General features: G+C 34.6%; 1 protein-coding gene across 1 annotated transcript; it reads left to right on the plus strand.

Annotated features, from left to right (window-relative positions):
- The first annotated feature begins 117 nt into the window (after positions 1 to 117).
- LOC123565917 (uncharacterized) lies at positions 118 to 17,763 on the plus strand. The gene is made up of 11 exons (XM_053547190.1): positions 118 to 124; positions 727 to 889; positions 1,712 to 1,839; positions 2,583 to 2,758; positions 3,047 to 3,136; positions 4,097 to 4,218; positions 4,694 to 4,919; positions 5,217 to 5,329; positions 7,176 to 7,416; positions 11,735 to 11,924; positions 17,735 to 17,763. Exons 1-11 carry the CDS (start codon positions 118 to 120, stop codon positions 17,761 to 17,763), a joined length of 1,485 nt encoding a protein of 494 aa, XP_053403165.1.
- The last annotated feature ends 4,024 nt before the right edge of the window (positions 17,764 to 21,787 follow it).

Genomic DNA, 21,787 nt, shown 5'->3' on the forward strand with positions numbered 1-21,787 from the left:
TACACCTCTAAATGGTAGCAACGCATTTTGGTAGTCACTACCAAATTTCGGCCGAGTTTTGGGAGCGGCAAAATGCGTTGCAAGGGTACATACATATGATGTGTTAAGGATAATAGAATGGAGCGTATTTTTGGTAGTTTTGTCTACACCAGGGGCTGTGCTCATTTTACATTACACACAAAAGAGAAAAGGAGGGAATGTCTCCTATAAAAATGGTGGGGGAGGGGTTCAGAGTGCCCCTCCCGAAATATATTTTTCGTATAAAAGCAAACAAAATGTAAATTCCTGATCGTGTGAAAGGGACCTCAAAAGACGCTTCCTATGCAACAATACTGTATTGTTTTTTTTGTTTTAATGTGATAGAATTGTCGGAGGGATAGTACACATGTGGGTCCTCCACTTAGATATTTTTTAAACATCCCACATAAAAATGAATGGTGAATTCTGCGTGTGTTTTAGTGGTCTTATATACTTTTACAGGATACCTAAGGTATTATACAACCCCGTCTAATATGACCTTTTCTCTACTCTAATCTAAATCTAAATCTAAATCTATCTATCTATCTATCTATCTATCTATCTCAACGTTTGAGCTAATATGTCTTGTCGACTTAAAATCTCTCTCTCTCTCTCCCTCTCTCTCTCTCTCTCTCTCTCTTGCATTGGCAGAGCTAATATACCTTGTCGACTTAAAATGAAACTTCTTATCTTATTTTATCTTTTCAGATGTGATGAAACTGGAGAGGGTCTACTGTTGTGCAATGATGTGCTTAACAATGTTAGTATCTACAGTGCTAGAGGAAACTCACATGTTGAGGCATTTGTATTCTTCTCTTACACGTCAGGAAAGGAAGCAATGGGTTTTAGATTACCTTAATTTACACAAGAGGTAGGCCATTGCAATAGTATAGACACCGTACTAGAGCTATTCGCATACTTCGATTTTTCAAAATACAGTGTTTTTTTTACAAGTGCACCGCATACGATTATAGCTACTGCTGTTGTAGGGAAGTGGTAGAGTGTCTACCTTATGTGTGAGAGGTCCTGGGTTCGAGTCCCGGTCAGAGCTTAAATATTTGCATTCTGCTACCACATGTTTTTGCTGTTATCAGACTGTTCCAGATGTTCTATATTTTTAGCGAACAGTATCATCAATGGATCATTACTTAGCAATCCAGATCACAGCTGAATGTTAAATCAAATGCACCCAAATAGAAAATATTCAATATATTATGTCCCTTTGATGTTTCTGCTCTCCATGTTCAAGAAGAGTTACATTTCCTTGATCACAAACTTTTCTTTTATATGAAAATATTAAATGCTCATAACTCTACGTTTCTAGTTAAAAAATTGTCAGTATATCTATTTTTGAGAAATACATGTATATGGACATTTGCCCTCATTTCAAAGATTTTTAACTTCATACCTATGATTTGAAAAAATTGGTACTGTCTCTAAACAGTAAATAAAAAATTCTCTTTAACAAATTTCTTAACTGTTGCGGTAGAACTACCAACTTTGACCGTGTGCATTGCGCTAAAGTGTTTTGAATTTACTGTCTGGTCGGCATTTTCCGTAACAAGGATTTTCCTTTATTTCTCATTATATTTCTTGCCGACTTCGTTTGATTAATTGGTTAAAGTATGTTTATTTCATATAAGCAATGAATGACATTTTTTGGTAATACCAGAATATATGCTTACTCTTCCAGACGTATGGTGAATGGTGCTTTCGAGTATGTCTTCTTAGTGGGTGCACGAAACGTGTGTTTTAAGTCATGGATAACCATTCTTGGTTTGCCGATGTCTTCCTTTTACAAGATACGAAATCTTGTTGAACGTAAGTAGAAAAATGTAAAAAAAAACAAAACGTAAATATCCATTCAAAAACCCTTTTATTATTATTATGTGAAATAAAGTGATTATTATCTTCTACTTATAGCTAAAACAGACTTGAATCACTCAGGGCGCTTTTGTCACACCGATGTCTACATGAGAGATATCTTAAATGTAAATGTTTTCACGATATGTTATATCCACGAATACAAGTTTTGTTTCGCCAATTCTAGGTCATAAATGTACTTTTGTATATATATTCTGAATTCTTAGTCACTGTTTTATGTGACAAATGTAATAAATCTAAAAGTATAATATGATATAGTCCAAAAACGAAAACATCTAGCAATACCCAGATTGGTTAAAATCACATTCAGGCTTCGAAATAGAGCCAAATTTTATAGAACAAAACAACTGTGAAAAAAAATAGATTACACCTAGGCACCGACCTTAAACAGAAAATGGCTTCAAAATGTAAATTTCAATGTGCCTACGATTGATTAATAATGACTGGAAACATAACAATGCAGCACAGGGTAGCGTAAACAAATAAGAGAATAAAACAAAACAAAAATCATGGCTCATTTCGGTTATCTCTTCTGCCTAGAAAATGGGACATTACCCAAATCTAATTTGAAACAAGGAATTCTGAAGGTATTGTAAATTTCATTCAGGGTACTGTAATAGCAGAACTTTCTCGTTTTGCTATTGCTGTGACATTATTGGCTTGACTTTTATTTTATTCAGGAGGTGTAATAGTGATCGATCACATGGCAGGAAGAACCGGCATGTTAGCTACAAAGACATATTCTGCAATGGTATGGCTAAGCAGCTTTGCAAATACATATGGTGACAGACTGCCTGACACATCGAAAATTCAGCTGCCAATGTGTGCAACGAGACTCAGTGTGTATGAACAAATGGTAATAACACTACTTACTTTTTACTAAGACAAATGATGTCAATTAATATATTCACTTAAATCCGCTGTACTTCTGTCATAATCATAATAAATTTCATTAACATGGATTTTGGCATTGCATGAAGTGTTCATTATCGAATATGTGGCGGCCAGTGATATCGTAGACCACTGTTCCACGGACTGTAATGTCTAGATATCCATAGTTTTACACTACGATTTATAATAGGCCTATGCTACAAATACAAAACTGTCTTTTGATAAGTCATGTCATTTACTTTACATTATACAGAAAGATGACCATGGAGAAGAAAACACTATTTCGTATGCACACTTTCTCAAGATCTGGAAAAAGAATTTCTACTACATAATGATTCCAAGGGTATAATGCTATATAGTTTCTTAATATATGATAGGATGATAAACCTTGTCTATCAGTAATGATCGTTACGAAAAAATAGAATTAAAAGAAAAGGTAAAAGGAACAAAAATGTAGATCTATATTTGATACTTGTTTTTTGGAATGCCTCTAGTTTTTGGTCATTTCCGCTGTATGTTCGTTCGCTTGTCTGTCCATACACTATAAGGTGGAAACAAAAAAAACGTGGTCCTTTTTCAACAACAATTTCTTTACACAACATCCTCTCCAAAACCACTGAACAGATTTTGGTGAAACTTTACACAAAAGTCTTTGGGTAGCCATGTTTCAAAGTTATTAAAATGGTTCCAGTTCATTGAACATATGGGTCTTTTTGTTCAAAATAGGTTTTCAGCCATCTGACTTTAAAAACGTTTTCTCTAGAGCTTTGATATTTGGCTTGTGACATGATATAACAGTTTTGGATATATATTATACTCAATGCCCACTTGAGTGATACTTGCCTAAGTGTGAGTTAATTGTGAGTTTGAGTAACTACTATGAATATAGCCCATTTACTTTTTACCATACTTGTCCAAATTACTGCCCTAAGGTCAAAAATGGCCACGCACCTATGCCATGCACTTACTATAGGCTTATATTTCAGAAATTGTGGAAAATATTCTTCTCTGAATCCATAATAGCTAGAGCCATGAAATTTGGCATGTCATATCAGAGTTGTACTGTCTATCGTAATTATTCAAACTATTCCCTTAGGTTTAAATATTGTGTGTGACATGTATATAATATAGACTAACATACAGGAAACCTAATTCTGTACTTGCACAATTGAATTATACAAACACACTTGTAGCCTTGTACACAGAGGGCGCTTTAGGATAAATATAATTCTCTTTGTTTATTACTTCTGTACGTATGCGAATCGCCGATTTGTACAAATCAGATATGTTCTTATAATTTCAGGTAAGCAGGTTCTCTAAATGCGACACATGCATACTGATTAAACAAAAGCTGGAATCAACAACAGATAAGTCTGCGAGAGAAGAATTGAAACAGCGCCGACATGCACATTTGATCAAACAGTCGTAAGTTGTTTTTCTTTGCATACGACAAAACTACACTCAGTTGTTGAACGAATATACTATGGTTTTCAAAAAAAATCCAGATAAGTTACATAGGAAACATCAAACCTGTCTGTTTCTGATATTAAAAAAAATGCTTGAATGATTCTGTACTGTGCCTTGTTGTTTACTACACATTAATGATCCGAATCATTACGATTGCACTAGGGACGCACCAAGCATTTGTGCAGAAGATAATCCATCTTTGATGTTAACACTACGACGGAACAAATTCACACATTTTTTGTCCAAAATAAATTTCGAAAAAGATGCAGGCTTTGAGTAAATTCAGGTTCATCACCGCCGATTTATGATGAATTTTTGCAAAAAAAAGAAAATCAGGCTAATTTTTTGCATTTAAGCAGCACTAACACATTCGTTTTCTGATTTCATTTCTTTTGGGTTGACGTATTTTATTGTACATGTACATTATTTATAGGGAACAGAGGAGGAAGTACTACAAGCATCGAAGCAAGGCAAAAAACAACCCTCATAAATACCTTAGTATAATTATTGATGGTATGGACCAAAACAAGACATGTCTCCCGCATATGGTATCCGAGTCAAAGTTCATAAACCAAATGTGGAAATTGAAAGTACATTTAACCGGGGTAGTAGTGCATGGTGTCGCCACCCATGGCTTTTCTGATTACAACCAAGTAAAGGTTAGTTTGGTTAACTGCTTTCATTTCTTATATATACAGCTCTACGCAAAAACATAAAATAGGTTGTATATGTAGTAGTATTTTATCTGCATCAATATCGCAAAATGCAAAACTTCCTCGGTTCAAAAAATATTTCCCTTCTGGCTCGTTTTTACAATTAAGTACTGACGGAATAAAACTAAAAACAAAGTTTTAGACTCTACACTTAAAACAAAATCAGTTCCTACACTGAAAGAGTTATAAAGATAACCTCTTTGCTACATTAGAACACTCATGTAAAATAATTATCTTCAACAGCATGACAGTAACTTAACAATCACTGTACTTATGAAGATTCTGCTGCTGATGCCAAAACTTCCAGGCACTCTGTATCTCCAGATGGACAACTGTGGGCGAGAAAACAAGAATAGGTAGATATCTATGTTCTTTGAGCAAGCATCTGTTACAAAAAGGTGGTGATAATTAACTACAGATGATTTAAAAAAAAAAAAAGAACCTCTTATTATTTGAAGTTGTGGTAATTGAGATAGGTTTTCAGATCTACTACTAGCTGCATCAGCATTTCTGTACTTGCCTTGTTCTCGGATTTTCTTTCGGGTTTACGTTATACGTTCGGACAACTCGTCTTACACTGTGCTATCCGATGACATCTTTTTTAATTGATTTTGAACGACCGAATTAAAAAGAGCTATACATTCTTAAAGACATTCATTCAGCTAACATATTTGAAAACGTGCCTCTTCAAGTTTCGTTATGTCTGAAGTTTGCAATAACTTCAAGACCGCCATATACATACATCATATTGCGAGTAAAATATATTAAATGACTCAGAATGCGCAAATACAAATATGTAGCTAGATAAAGTACTTTTCAATAAATAGATGGATATTGTTTGCATGTCTTCTAATGTATTATGTAAGTCCATACAGTGCAAGCTTGGTTAAAAACCACTGCTTTCTAACATTGAATGTTGTTTTCGAAAGTTAATGAGAGGCAAATGCTTTAGTTATTAATGTCGGGTATCTTAATTGGTTATTCATAAAGATAATCATAATAAACAAGATAGCGTTTACGTTTCTCATTGCAGATTTGTTTTAGGCTTCCTGACCTGGCTGGTACTAAACAATGTATTTTCTAAGGTGAAAATAGGGTTCCTCATGGTTGGCCACACCCACGAAGATGTTGACAGTGTTTTCAAGGTAGATCACATCTCAACACGATTCGTTTACATTCCAGTTTGATTTTCTTATCTTAACGTAATGGCCAAATAATAACACGAATCCAGTTGCAATATTACATTTAACCAAAAGTAATTATAAAAATAGTCCGTACATTAAAACATTAGCTACATTTGCCCATTTCTTTCGGCGAATCCCATGTCCATATCGGCTGGAAATAGATGTAGATGCTTTGTTGTGCAGTTCATTTTTCAAATAACACCACATTTGCCTTTTTTTGAAGATTGTACCTATTTTTGACAATAAGGAAGTTGTTATGTAACCTGTAATGTCTATAATGGCTAGGAGGAATATTTTTGTAATTTTAAAATTATACAACTACCTAATGTGATAATCTGACGCGAAACAAACAAACCTAATTACTCTGTTGTGCGTTTTCTTTAAAGTAACGCTCCTGTCTGTAATTTATCACATGTTTGACGTCGCGGGAGGTAATTAAAGTGATAATACACTACTGTAATAAAGTTGGACTGTGACTCGATGCAGACTTGGAGAGCCGGTATAAATTACAGATTCCGGTATATACCGGATTAACTAAATTTGAACGAAAAATATCTTAAATGTATATATTTTGTAACCATGGTGATACTAACCCTAACCTTAAGTCAGTATTTTATGCATATTATACACTAAATGCGTGCGGACATGCAAAAATATGCATATTTTTGCTGTGCACTACAATTGATAGTCAATTTCGGGCATGCGCAGAAGACCGCTCCAACTCTGCAATGAGATAACAAGAATATTACATTTGTGACTTTCCCCACATTGAATTTACATTTAAACTCGTTGAATAAAATTGATAGATTGCTCGGCAGAGCCTTGCATTTTATTCATAAAGTCAAATGAATGTACACTCAAAAATATCCAGTATTCATGCAAGCCTGTACCACATTTAGCATCGTAATTATCTATGAATTATCTATGAATTAATCTTATGCATACATGATGAGCAAAATATTTGTTTTCGTAATGTTTGATGGAACAGGGTATATATTAAACCTGTATCATTGTTTAGTTTCAGCAGGAAGTTGCATCACAGCAATGCTAACGCACTTACACAGTTAATGGATATTTGGAGTGGTATTCAAAGTCCGGGCCTATTCGGGTACAAGCTTGAAGAAACATATGATTTTGTGTCATGGATGTCACCATACCTAAATGGCATAGAGGGTCATTCCAAACCACATGCATACAAAATTTGCAGAAACGAAATTGGAGAGGTTGTATTGTTATGGAAGGCATGGCCAACAGATGCTGTAAGCATCTTTTTTTATACATAATATGAAGATAGATGAATGTTTTCAAGTATGAAACGATGGTTTCATTTCCTTAACCGCTACACATGATAAACAAAGCGGTACATATTAACATCATCAATAAATGCTTTGCGCTAAGCGTTCGTATTCCCTGATTATGAGCGAAAATGTTTTTTAAGATTAATGCACAATGCCTTAAACATGATTCGGCTGAAGACCTATTCACAGATTTAAATCTGAATTGCGATACTTCCTTGTCTGCTTTAACTTACCACGAGTTGATTTATAATGCAGGAGCACATGGTGTTTTGTCATAATATAGTTATTGTTTTGTTGTTTTTAGTTCACCTGAGCATGCTCAGGTGAGTTATTGTGATCGCTCGATGTCCGTCGTCTGTCGTCTGTCAACATTCAGCTTGTGTATGCGATAGAGGCTTGTTCTTCAATTGATCATCATTAAATTTGATCAGAATGATTGCCGTGATGATATCTAGGCCAAGTTTGAATATGGGTGACTGTAGTAAAAACGTTTGCTCTGCCAAAACTCATATACCCCTTTACTGTCTTGCCGAATCCATCAGAAAACATTATAACAGATATTATCCGAACGGTCTTCAGTTTTATATGGGATAATAAATCCGAGAAAATAAAATGTAAGGTTTTAACTAAAGACTACGAACTAGGAGGGTTAAAATTAACAGATATTAGGTTATTTTTGCATTCCATAAAAGCCTGTTGGGTAAAACGAATAATATGTGACGAGAATAAAGGTCCCTGGAAATTATTTTACGTAAATGCTTTTGAAAACTTTGGTGCTCAATTAGTTTTTGAATGTAACTTAAATAAAGATGACATAGATCTTATCTGCAATAGGAATATATTCTTAAAAGATATTCTAATTGCTTGGTTTAAGATTAGCCATGAATACAACCAAATAAGAGAAGATATAAACCATATTATATGGAATAACTCGGAAATACAAATGCAAAACAAAACAATTTTCTGGAATAATTGGTATAATAAAAGTATAAAATATATAGACCAGTTGTTCGACTTTCGGCAAAAATGTTTTTACAGATTTAATGAAGCGAAACAAATGTTAGACTTAGAGGAACATGATTACCTTAACTATTTTAAATTAATAAAGAGTATTCCAAAAAGCAGCATAAAATATATGACCCAAAATTTCCTAAATAATAATAGGGACAATACATTAATTAATAAAATAAAAAACATTGATAAACCTAATCAATTACTATATAAAATTCAAATAAAATGTATGCCCATTGAAGACATAAAAGCAGAAAACAAATGGAACGATGTTTTTGAAAATCTCGACATTAACTGGAAGCGTATATATACAGTACCGCTTACAACTACTATTGATACAACACTTCGAAGTTTTCAGTATAGATTCTTAATGCGTTTGTTACCCACAAACAAATATTTATATACATGTAAACTGGTCTCCAGTAATCTATATGATTTCTGCAACATGAATATTGAAACAACCGAGCATCTGTATTGGGAGTGCCAGCACGTGCAGGCTTTATGGAACAGACTTAACAATTTTTTCGAAATTAAAAATACCCCCTATACAGTCAATTTTGAAGATGTCTGTTTTGGTTGTATAGGAAATACTAAAATGAAAAGCGCAATAAATTTTGTTATTATATTATGTAAGTTTTTCATTTTTAGAATGAAATACAGGAAGACAATCCCAATTTTTAAACAGTTTCTTGAATATCTATATTTGCGTATACCCCTGGAAAAAGAAATAGCTTTAATGAAAGATAGATTAGATAAACATGAATCCAAATGGTCTTTTCTAACTGAAATTTAGCCACCCCAAAAATTTTATTCTTTTTTAGCATAAATCGAATATAGTTTTTCAATTTAAATGGAAACGATCCCATTTTTTCTTCTCTTATCTATCCCCTTCCTTTTTCATCAATCAACATCACATCTTCCTTTTAAAAAAAAAACTTTCCCTTTACATACATATGGAATATTATAATTGAATCGATACATATTTGATAAATATGATTGAAAAACTGAAACTTATATTTATTCATTGTGTTGTTTGCATTTTATTGCATTGCTTTTGTATACTGGATTATAGTATTGTGTGTATGTCACTGTTTTCATGTATGTAAAGGAATAAACGGGGTTACCCATATGGGGCCTCAAAAAAAAAAAAGGTTTGAATATGGGTTACCTGGGGTCAAAACTAGGTCACTAGGTCAAATCAAAGAAAAATCTTCTGTATGCAGTTAAGACTGCATTTTACACCCGATCTTCATGAAATATGATCAGAATGTTTGTCTGGATAAAACCTAGGTCGAGTTTAAATATGGGTTATCAAGGGTCAAAAACTAGGTCACCCGGTCAAATTAAGAAAACCCTTGTGTACGCAATAGGGGCTGCATTTTACACTGGATATTCATAGAAAATTGTCCGAATAAGTGCCTTGATAAAATCTAGGTCAAGTTAGAATATTGGTCATCTTGGGTCAATAACTAGATCAGAGCGATACAGGCTGTATTTTTCGATTGATCTTCATGAAATTTGCTTGAACATGGGTTATCTGGGATCAAAAACTAGGTCACTAGGTCAAATCATAGAAAAACCTTTTGTATGCAATGGGGACTGCATTTTATACCGGATCTTCATGAAATTTGACCAGAATGTTTATGTGGATGCAATCTAGGTCAAGTTCGAATATGGCTTATCTGGGGTCAAAAGCTATGTCAGCTGCACAAATCAAAGAGAAACCTTTAATACGCAATAGGGTGTGCATTTTACACTAGACGTTCATAAAATTTGATCGGAATGATAGCCTTGATGAAATCTAGGTCACATTCGAATATCTGTCATCAGGAAACAAAAATTAGGTCAGTAGGACAAATCAAAGAAAACACTGTGTATGCGATAGAGGTTGTATTTTTCAATCGAGGTTCATGAAATTTTGTCAGAATAATTGCCTTAATAAAATCTAGATGAAGTTTGAATATGGATTATCTGGAGTCAGAAACTAGGTCACTAGGTCAAATCAAAGAAAATTCTTGTGTAAGCAACAGGCACTGCATTTTACACCCGATCTTCATGATATTTGATCAGGATGTTTGTCTGGATGCAAAATAGTTAACAAATAATCAAGGCCTTCGAGTGGTTTATCGTCTGATTTACCACGGTTCAGACTTCAGATGTGTAGGAATTGAACCACGAGAGCGTTAGCCAAACTGGTTAAATACTGAAGCATCTGAACGATGAACCGTGGTAAATTAGACGATAAATCACAAGAAGACCTTTATTGTTTTCATTCTGATAGCTCATTGACATATTTTAATAAATATTATGCTGGATTTCATTTACCCGAGAAGTAATGTATCGGTCGTCGTGTGGCAATTTGACGTCATAATGCTGTCTTACCGGTCCGTGCGTCAACCGTTGTTTATCGCAGAATATACAGAGCTTGATTTCCTCTTTTGTTTAACTGGAAATCAATACGAGTCATGCTAGAAGTCAAGTTTGAATAAGGGTTATCTGGGGTCAAAAACTAGGTCACCTGCACAAATGAAAGAAAACCAACTTGTACGCAATAGGGGCTGCATTTTACAATGCATGTTAATAAAATTTAGTCAGACTAGCTGCCTTGATGAAATCTAGGTCAAGTTTGAATATGGATAATCTGTGGTCAAAAACTAGATGGCAAGGACAAATAAAAAATAACATGTATGCAATAGGGACTGCATTGTACACTGGATCTTCATGAAATTTGATTACAATTTTTGTCTTGATGAGTTATAGGTCAGGTTTGAATTTTGGTCATGTTGGGTCAGATACTAGTTCATCCAGTCAAATCAAAGGAAAAGCTTGAAAACACTTTAGAGGCCACATTTATGACCATTTCTTTATGAAATTGATGTTTAAAGTCTTGTATGATTTCGAATGTGGATCGCGTGGGATAAAAAACTAGGTCACTAGGTCAAATCAAAGGAAAAGCTTATATACACTCTAGAGTTAAATTTTTTTTATTCTTCCTGAAACTTTGTCAGAATGTTATTTTTTTATGGAATCTTGGACAAGCACGAGTCTTGATCATGTGGGGTCAAAAACTAGGTCAAATCAAAGAAATTCTTATTTACCCTCAAGATGTTTGGTCCAATCTTAATGAAAACTGGTCAGAATACTTGTTACTATGAAATCACTAGGTCAAACATGTTTACACTGTTATGGTGTGTTATTCAGATGAGCGACCCAGGGCCATCGTGGCCCTCTTGTTTTATGTACACGTGAAGTATTTCTTATATCTTAGGGATGGAATTACTGTGCAGGAAGTGGCGGGATAGGAATTTTGACTGAGAACCCAAAGGGACTTCCGACGAATGCTGAAACAAACAAAATAACAACAGATAGACTTAAAGCAAACTTGTCGAAGAACGAAAGGATTTTTAAAAAAGACGAACTAAGTTGGTGGTCAAACTTCTTTGATGAGATTGAAGAAGGTATTTAAAACGCTTTGAAACAAAATATTTCTTAACTACGTGCTACCACCTAAATTCAGAGAAATGTTAATTACACTTAGGAGAGAGACGGACACAGATATATATAAGGCAGTTACCAAGCATAACTTTAAAACTGCAACGGGGATTTGGTATCATTTGGGCGTGACTTTCTTCAGTCCGTTTGTTTGTTGCTTTTAATGCAGTTCCTTTTACTTAGTCCTGCAACAACATAGCACAATTACGGGGTACTATCATAATAAAGACTGATTGGTATGCAAAAGCATTTTCTTTCATGACATGCAAAATATTTTCTTCCAGATAAAGAGCAACTTAGAGCACCTTTTGAGGAGTTGAGAAAAATTGAGAAAACAGAAATACGACATGCGTTGACAGATAATTACGAAAGACCCGTGGTGACATTTCAACTTCATTATTTCACGATTTCTGCTTCCTGATTTCACGATTTCCACGTCATGAATTCACGATTTCACGATTTCTGCTTCCTGAATTCACGATTTCCACTTCATGAATACACGATTTCACGACTTCACGATTTCACGAAAAAACTTCACGATTTCTTGATTTCACGATTTCATGATTTCACGATTTCTTGAATTCACGATTTCACGATTTCCACTCCATGAATTCACGATTTCCACTTCATGAATTCACGATTTCCACTTCATGAATTCACGATTTCCACTTCACGAATTCTCGATTTCACGATTTCCACTTCATGAATTCACGATTTCCACTTCACGAATTGAAGATTTCACAATGGTGAAATCGTGAATTCATGAAGTGGAAATCGTGAAATCGTGAATTCGTGAAGTGGAAATCGTGAAATCGGGAAGTGAAAATCGTGAAGTGGAAATCGGTAATTCATGAAGTGGAAAATGTGAAATCGAGAATTCGTGAAGTAGAAATCGTGAATTCATGAAGTGGAAATCGTGAAATTGTGAATTCCTGAAGTGGAAATCGTGAATTCAGGAAGCAGAAATCGTGAAATCGTGAATTCATGAAGTGGAAATCGTGAAATCAAGAAATCGTGAAGTTTTTTCGTGAATTCGTGAAATCGTGAATTCAAGAAGTGGAAATCGTGAATTCAGGAAGCAGAAATCGTGAATTCCTGAAGTGGAAATCGTGAAATCATGAAATCAAGAAATCGTGAAGTTTTTCCGTGAAATCGTGAATTCGTGAAATCGTGAATTCATGAAGTGGAAATCGTGAAATCGTGAATTCATGAAGTGGAAATCGTGAAATCAGGAAGCAGAAATCGTGAATTCGTGAATTCGTGAATTCATGAAGTGGAAATCGTGAAATCATGAAGCAGAAATCGTGAAATAATGAAGTTGAAATGTCACCACGGGTCTTTCGTAGATAATGTTGATGAATGTTACTCTGATGATGAAATTCCAATACAGGTATTTAAGATTTACACACTATAAACATTAACACAGTGAAATTATCAGGTATACTTAAATGTTCACGAATATACACTAACTTTATGTCATAAACTTCTAACGAGGTAGATTGTAATAACCTCTGACTGACAATTATTACAGTGTCGTTCATTGCGGAGCGGCTGAAATCATTTTCATTGTTAAATTTACATTAATCTAATTTATTTTTACCACTGGCTTAAATTGCACTTGAATGTTAAGCTAAATTGAACAACAAACTTACAATTCTATATATTGAGTATATGGAAGCCTTTAGTAGGTTCCAGTCAAAAAGTAATTATTTTTGAATCAGTCCAAAAAATATATTTCACAAGGGCGTAGCCCGAATGAATTAATCGTACTTGGACATATAAAAATGTATATACAATATCATTTCGATTCTAAGACTTTTTATGTATTCAAGTGGATGAATTAGGAGAAACACTGTATGACGCAAAGTAAAGCAAAATGTGACATGATCTTGTTTTAAGAGCGTTAAGTTACAGGAAGTAACACATTCTACGTAATAATCTGGGAGTGCGCCTAAAGAGTTATTTGCTTCGTCTAATAACTAGTACAATGTGTGGGTAAATTAAGTGTAACACTATTCCGATATTTCATTTCTATTCTGAAAGATATTTTATCCAAAAAAAAACAAAAAACGATTAAGTGGATTAGCACTCTTTTTGATGCCTGCATGACACCAGACAGTATGTCGAAATGACGTATCATTTATATTTCAGCTGAAACAGCAAAAACTAGATTAAACATTTTTATTCTGGTTATCGTGCAAGTATAAACCCTGTTAAGGGCACACATTGAATGCAGCGCCATAATTATGCTAAAAATATGGCATAAATTACATAGTAGAATCTACCTGTTCATTAATATATATATATATATATATATAATTATATCTCATTTAGTGATTTATTGTTGAATAAAGTCATTGTTTGGAGTTCTGATGTGATGCCATTATATCACAAGGGAGCAGCCCAAGTGATACAATAATACACATACAAACGGCAATGATTTTTTTTAAATAGCAACTCACTAAATGAGATATATTATTTCAATTATGACTGTTACCAATATCTTTGAAGATATTCACCAAATATTTGCCATTTCGGCTCGCTTTTCTTTTGTTACGTTTGACAATGTATAGAAAAAAAACGTGTTTTAACGTTATTAATGCACGAAAATAGGTTATACGTTCGCGAAATAATTTCACGAGGGCATAGCCCTTGTGAATTATTCTTGGGACGTATTACCGATTTGAGTGAATTAGATCTAATTTAAGTGAAACACGACTTTGCTATACACTATTTCGATTCTAATAAAATTATGCTCTTAATAAAAATGGTAGAAGAAATAGTAGTGCTCAATCTTGGTCGTAACAAAAACATTGACATCGTCGCACGGTAACGTGACGTCATTTTAGTGTAAGTATGCATAACAGAAACAAGCATATTAGAATTCATAATAACACAAGTTTCAGATCGGCGTGAAGTTGGCAGTACAGCAGTAGCAGCAGTAGCAGCAGTTAACTGCTGCTACTGCCAGCAGTTACAGCAGTTAAATGCTACTACTGCCAGTACTTAATAGCAATTAATCACCAACAATTACAGCAGTTAATTGCATGTACTACTAGCAGTTAACTGCTACTACAGCCAGCAATTACAGCACTCCAAAATGCTGCTATACCAGTTTGACGTTACTGACATCAGGTATTTGGTACATCAGTGTCCTACATGTAATACTGCCAGCCGAAATTGTGTCACTAAAATCAGTTTATCAGTTTCCTGTAGATTTACTGCCTCGTCATATATTTGTATAATCATTTCACTCAATGCAGTTTCATATGTTTTCTATCTGTCGATGATATTAATATCTTCTGAAAAAGGAATTTATGAGGTTTTATTAGTTTCGCCACATAATGGAACGTCAAACGACGCCATGTTCTAAGCGTTGACGGCAAACAGCTTGTGTGCTAAAGATTTCATTTCGCATCATGTTTTTCATCATTTTCAATCAATTAAATATTTACTCATAGTTCATAAAAGGAGTAGATATAATACCGCTCGCTTTAAATATCTTTTCTCGTATATTCTTTTCCATCTCAGCTAGAATGAACACAATGAAGAAGAATGTATATAGGAGAGATCGCCGTGACGTCACGCGTTAACATCTGTTTATCTGGTGGTTGGCAAAACAAATGATTTTAACACCGTTTGCGTATTGAATCAGAATTTTTAATTTTTAATAACTTTTTTGCTCATTTATGGATTTTCAAAATTCAAAAAGATTTGAAATACTAACAATCTTCATATTTTTGTAACCAAATATCTTTTTTCAATGAATAACCGTTTTAAATGACATATAATTTTAAAAGCGGCGTAGTGATTTTCACAACCTTTAGAAAAACAGTGTAAGTTAAGCGTTCATAATTAATCCATTTTATTTCGAAATAACAATTAAAAGTAATCAATAAATTGCTTGTTTTATAACCTTTCCATTGATCAAAAAATTATTTATGTAATTTGTGTTTTAAGAAAGTTTAGACCGTTAGAAAAAACATCACTGTTTACAAAAAACATGGACGGTCGGCTTCTGCCCACCCGATCACTGTCTTATCAGTTCTAAAAATAGAATTTGTATACAAACACGATCTCTCCTATAGAGAGTAAATATAAGGCTAAGATTTTGTTAGCATTTGACCATAGGGACCTCCTATTAACTGCTGGAACGATTTTAGGCCACCCCCGACCCAGCCCCGCCTCACACCTCGACCCGGGTTCCTCCCAAACAAGAGTTTTCCCGGATTGGCGGCCACCCGTGCCTGGTGGGGGACAACCCTCTCTACAACGGCCACCCGGTCCGATCCACTAATAAAGGTCTGGGGCGGAGCTGGGGGCGCCCAAACTGGAAAAAATGAAAAATTCCGAAAATGGCCTGAAACCAACTTTGAGACCCGCTCACGAGTAAACAAGAGTTTTCCCGGAAGAGCCACTATGCTGCCCCCCCCCCCCCCCCATAGACCGCCACCCTCTACAACGGCCACCCGGTCTCAATCCTAGATAAAGGTCCCATAGGGACCTCCTATTAACTGCTGGAACGATTTTAGGCCACCCCCGACCCAGCCCCGCCTCACACCTCGACCCGGGTTCCTCCCAAACAAGAGTTTTCCCGGAATGGCGGCCACCCGTGCCTGCTGGGGGACAACCCTCTCTACAACGGCCACCCGGTCCGATCCACTAATAAAGGTCTGGGGCGGAGCTGGGGGCGCCCAAACTGGAAAAAATGAAAAATTCCGAAAATGGCCTGAAACCAACTTTGAGACCCGCTCACGAGTAAACAAGAGTTTTCCCGGAAGAGCCACTATGCTGCCCCCCCCCCCCTCCCCCCCATAGACCGCCACCCTCTACAACGGCCACCCGGTCTCAACCCTAGATAAAGGTCCCATAGGGACCTCCTATTAACTGCTGGAACGATTTTAGGCCGCCCCCGACCCAGCCCCGCCTCACACCTCGACCCGGGTTCCTCCTAAACAAGAGTTTTCCCGGAATGGCGGCCACCCGTGCCTGCTGGGGGACAACCCTCTCTACAACGGCCACCCGGTCCGATCCGCTAATAAAGGTCTGGGGCGGAGCTGGGGGCCCCAACCTTTCCACGTTTCCCAAATCTGCCTTGTGCGAAGGATTGATACATAAATCTAGTTTCATTGTGATTGTCTATACGGGGCCAGGAAATCCGATTTCATCGCAAGCAACTTTTTGTGAATATTTATTCCTATCTTTACTTCTATAATCATTAAAAATAACCCATTGGATATATATGCCTATAAAATGCATTTATTCATTTTATTAAGAAAACGTACCCGGGCCACATACGAAACCATTTACATGTAACCGTCTGGAAAATCGGGATTTTTCTACTTTCGTTTTCGTAACGAGTAAATCAGGGGAATTAATTACATCAAACTTGTTGAAACTTACTTTACCATGGGCGTAGGAGCAAGGATGTGGGGACAGGGAGAGCATCCCTCTCCCAAATTTTTAGTGTAAAATAACAGTCAATAAAGGGAAAATGCCAATAGGAGACAACATTTAGATGTACTGATATGGATGTCTATTTTGAAGAAAGGGAAACAATATATCTGATGTCAGTAACATAAACTAGTGTAACAACTTATTAGCTGCTGTAACTGCTGACAGTAGCAGCAGTTAACTGCTACTACTGCTGCTACTGCTGTACTGCCAACTTAAGTTTCAGGCTTCTATGTTCAATACAGAAAAGACTTTGGCCGTGTCAGAAAGACTTTCAGTTCACTCCGAAAATGTGTTGATTTTGTTCTTATATAAATTGCAGGTGACGCTGAAAAGGAGAAGATACACTAAAGAAGTTTAACGTGAAGCAGCAAAAGAAAACAAGTGTATCAAATGTGCAGAAATACCTTAACAGTTACATTTAGTATATGTATATTGCTATATCTTTCATAAATCATAACAAAAATACACCATGACTTATTTTTGTTATGTTTTCTGATCCTTTGGGACCATAACCCCAATAAATATATATCAAGTCATTACATGTTTTCAGTGAATTATCAAAATATTACAGAGATATATATGTTTTTTCTCTGGTAAGAAACCATAAAATGATTATATTTAGTCAAAACATGGAATAAAAAAGAAAGTTTGTTGGTTTTACATACAAGATCAAAATATCGTTCACATCTTATAATTTCAATTGTGACGACTTAAATCTTACATTGAAAAAAAACAACAACAACAAACAAATATTCCCTACATAATACAGTTCCGCTTTTAAATTAGCTAGTGTTAAAGAGTGAGAGGGATGTTGCACATTTAAAACAGACTGGATTGCACACGAACCTGTTATTTTGCATGCTTCCGTTTTACCCTTCCTAATGAAATTCTTGTATAGTATATCTTAATACAATATTTGTTGTTTATAAACAGAGCAGTCACATTTCAATAAACAGTTAATATTACGGAAACTGAAACTTTGAAATACCCTTTATACCTTCGTGCAGAATCAGTTCTTCTGAAGACATATATTCCACGGAATATTAGGCCATGATTATAACAGGCCAGATAATATTATAAATTGAACTAAATCACAAATACAATATATATTCTGTGGAATATATGGAGAATGCATTTAATGCTTGATAGGGCACAGTTAATAAATTCAGCGGAATAAGTTAACAAGCTATCAGACGCTGAACTATACATTTTTTTGTTCGTTCTTGAAAAAACATACTAAAAAGTCCTTCCGCTTTTGCATAGACAGAAGCACATCACCTAAGATTCAACTGGTACATTGTGTAAAACAGACACCAGAAATGTTTGTTGTGCATGATACCTTTATAATTATGCACTTAAGAGGTCAAACAATAAACAACGTTTTGTGTTGCAACTTATTTAAAGTTTTCCATGCAACAGAAATCGATCTAAAGAAAGGGTTCAATAAACTTTCACTGAAACACGAGTCTGTGCTGTTTCTCAAACAAAAAATATTTCTCATTTCAAATATAATGCTGTTAAAAGTCTTACAAAATCTAATTATCTTCTTACCCCCTTGTTTTGGAACATCTTAAATTTAATTATTCGATCAATTTTAACTGAATATTTACCAATGAGAATTGACTATAGCTTTTTAACTGTTGATGCAGGTTCTGTACCTCTTAACACATGTTATTTTAAAGGATTTTTTTGGATTATGCCTCCTAAGGAATTACCCAGTTCACTGGCACTTTAAAGAGAATTGACGTTGACATTTAGCAGAACATCTACACTTTATATTGCATCTTCGTAATATACACAGTAAAAAGTAACGTTGCTATATGTGGTCCATTTAGTTAGCTCCTTTGCTGTAAGTTATCCAAACAAGATTGTACGAGGCCTTATGACAAAGCAGTGTTAAAACCATGAGGACGGTAATTTTACGATTTGTATAAGTACATATCGCATTTTTCGTCTATACTTCTTTCATGTCAGAGGGCAAAAGGTATAGTCTGGCCAAACCAGATTAAAGGTAATCTAGGGAATATTTGTGTTGTCATCCTCACATATCTCATTCTTAGGCCTTATAGCTCTTTTTTCATACGTTACTTTTTCGCGGCAAAACTTTTCAGAGGGTAACGTGCAGCGTCATCTTTTTCTAAGCAAGTTGAAAAGATTGTTCACCAAAACCTACTTAATTTCCGCATAATCCATATATGCTTACTTAAAGCATTTAGCTTGTTTTAAACACATTTTATCATATGTTTAAGTTTAAAACTTAAGTGACATTGAAGAAAAAAGTAATAAAGGGTAGGAAAAATGACAGTAGTAAATCTTATCAACAAAATGTCATTTTGCATGGTGGTCCCCATATACAATGCAACAAAAATAATTAATATTTATGCTCCTTTCCTCTACATAACTCAAATACTGGAAGTACAATCACTTGTAGATCAATCCTGTTTCGTCAACTGAAAAAAGACAGCTTTACCAATATGATTACATATGACATAATTTATATCAATTAATTATATCTACCAGACGATATTTTTGCAATAAACTCTGACGGAATCGATAAAAATTGTATGCTAGAATGGCATTTATTTTCATTTGGCTTGTAAAGTTTTCCGAGAACGATAAGTCTTTTGAAAATAAATTTCCAGGAGATATAAATTCCTATCTGACTGTCATGATTAGAAAAACGTAGTGATTTCGATTGTTGGGGGAAAACACGAATACCAATTTGGAGATTTCTGTTGTCAGATATTGGTCTATTTATCGTTTTGTAACAATTTTGTAGAACAACATTTTTAAATTCTTCGTTTCATCAGGTCTGGTGCATTTCATATTCTTTGTAAACAAGAGTAAATCAGAACTGTCAATTATTCAAAAACTAGTTAAAAAAAAAGTAATTCAATTATAGTGATTAATACTGTTTCAGAACTGTCAATTATTCAAAAACTAGGTAAAAAAGTAATTCAATTACAGTGATTAATACTGTTTCAGAACTGTCAATTATTCAAAAACTAGGTAAAAAAGTAATTCAATTACAGTGATTAATACTGTTTCAGAACTGACAGTTATTCAAAAACTAGGTAAAAAAAGTAATTCAATTACAGTGATTAATACTGTTTTATAGCTGATATAATACCAGATATGATATGAGACACTTTCGTTTATAATGATAGCATACTTCGACACATAGTATTACACATTAATCGGAAGTATAAAAATACTGAAACGCCCCAGCACCTTACATTACGGGAATTTAAACTTAAAAATTTCCACTTGATACAGATATATTTCTAAAATCGAGACTGTATTTGTACATATGATTTCCTTCTTTATTTGCAGTTAACAGTATTTCGGTTACAATAACAACGGTCAGTTTGTTCTCTGAAAGTAACAAACAATTTCCGCAGATCAGTCTGATGGCTTCAGAAACTTGACCTTTTTAAAGTTGTCCCGCAGAAAATTAACCTTGGCCGGGTTTCAATCTCGCGACCTCTTGTAAGGGTAAATTTTATTCACAGTCGCTTTGTGAAACACTGAACATAAGCTCTGAAGAGCTTTTGAGCAACTCTAATTTAAGAACAATTAAACCAATTACTTTCATTATTGAACCTTCTGCATGTCTGGCGTTGCGCCGTTAATTCCTTTACGTGCGTCGATTGGTAAACTCTATTTCCTACCTGTTTTAGTCTGCTCTCTACAAATATCAAAAGAATGAATACAAGTTTTATGAATTATTGTAATATTGTCAATACTTTCGTGCTTTACGTTTGTAAATCTTCCAATGCCTGAATTGAATGTTCGTTGCTCGTATAAGACGTGCCTTGAATGCGAATATTAGAAGTAACTTTAATTTTAGGGGGAGTGATACTATTTTATCAGGTAATAAGGAAGATATTATTATTAAGAATAAATTTTATTGTTAAAACTTTAAACCAAACTCAGTATTGAGAGTCTCAATTGAATGCATGAATTTTACTATTTCGAATGTTTTTTCTTAGTTAGTTAGTTAGTTAGTTAGTTACATGTAGTTAGTTAGTTAGCTAGTTCTTCGGTAATTCTTTAAAAACGTTAATCTCGGCTTAGCTAAATAAAAATGTAATATGTATAAAGTATATAATGACAAAACCATGCAATTCCTGATACAGAACTAACGAAAATAACTAACCGCTGAGTCTGCAGATCTGACTTACTTAACATTGGTGTATGCAAAAATAAAACAACCAGTCAGCCTTGGATATCTCAGCATTTTCCCGAAAAAAGTGTTAAAACTTTTTTTATCCTTGATAGTCATATCAAAGTTATCTATGAACTTTACCCAGAGTCCGCCTTTTCACTGTACTATCTAGAAATATTTTGTAATTCCGTCCTGATTTTTTTC

The sequence above is a fragment of the Mercenaria mercenaria genome, chromosome 7, assembly GCF_021730395.1.
Source record: "Mercenaria mercenaria strain notata chromosome 7, MADL_Memer_1, whole genome shotgun sequence".
In the NCBI taxonomy this organism is placed as follows: Eukaryota; Metazoa; Mollusca; class Bivalvia; order Venerida; family Veneridae; genus Mercenaria; species Mercenaria mercenaria.

Excerpts from the sequence above, each read along its gene's own strand:
- LOC123565917 (XM_053547190.1), top strand. Across the intron at positions 2,759-3,046 it reads TCAGTGTGTATGAACAAATG|AAAGATGACCATGGAGAAGA; the intron begins GTAATAACACTA and ends TACATTATACAG. Across the intron at positions 5,330-7,175 it reads GGGCGAGAAAACAAGAATAG|TTTCAGCAGGAAGTTGCATC; the intron begins GTAGATATCTAT and ends ATCATTGTTTAG.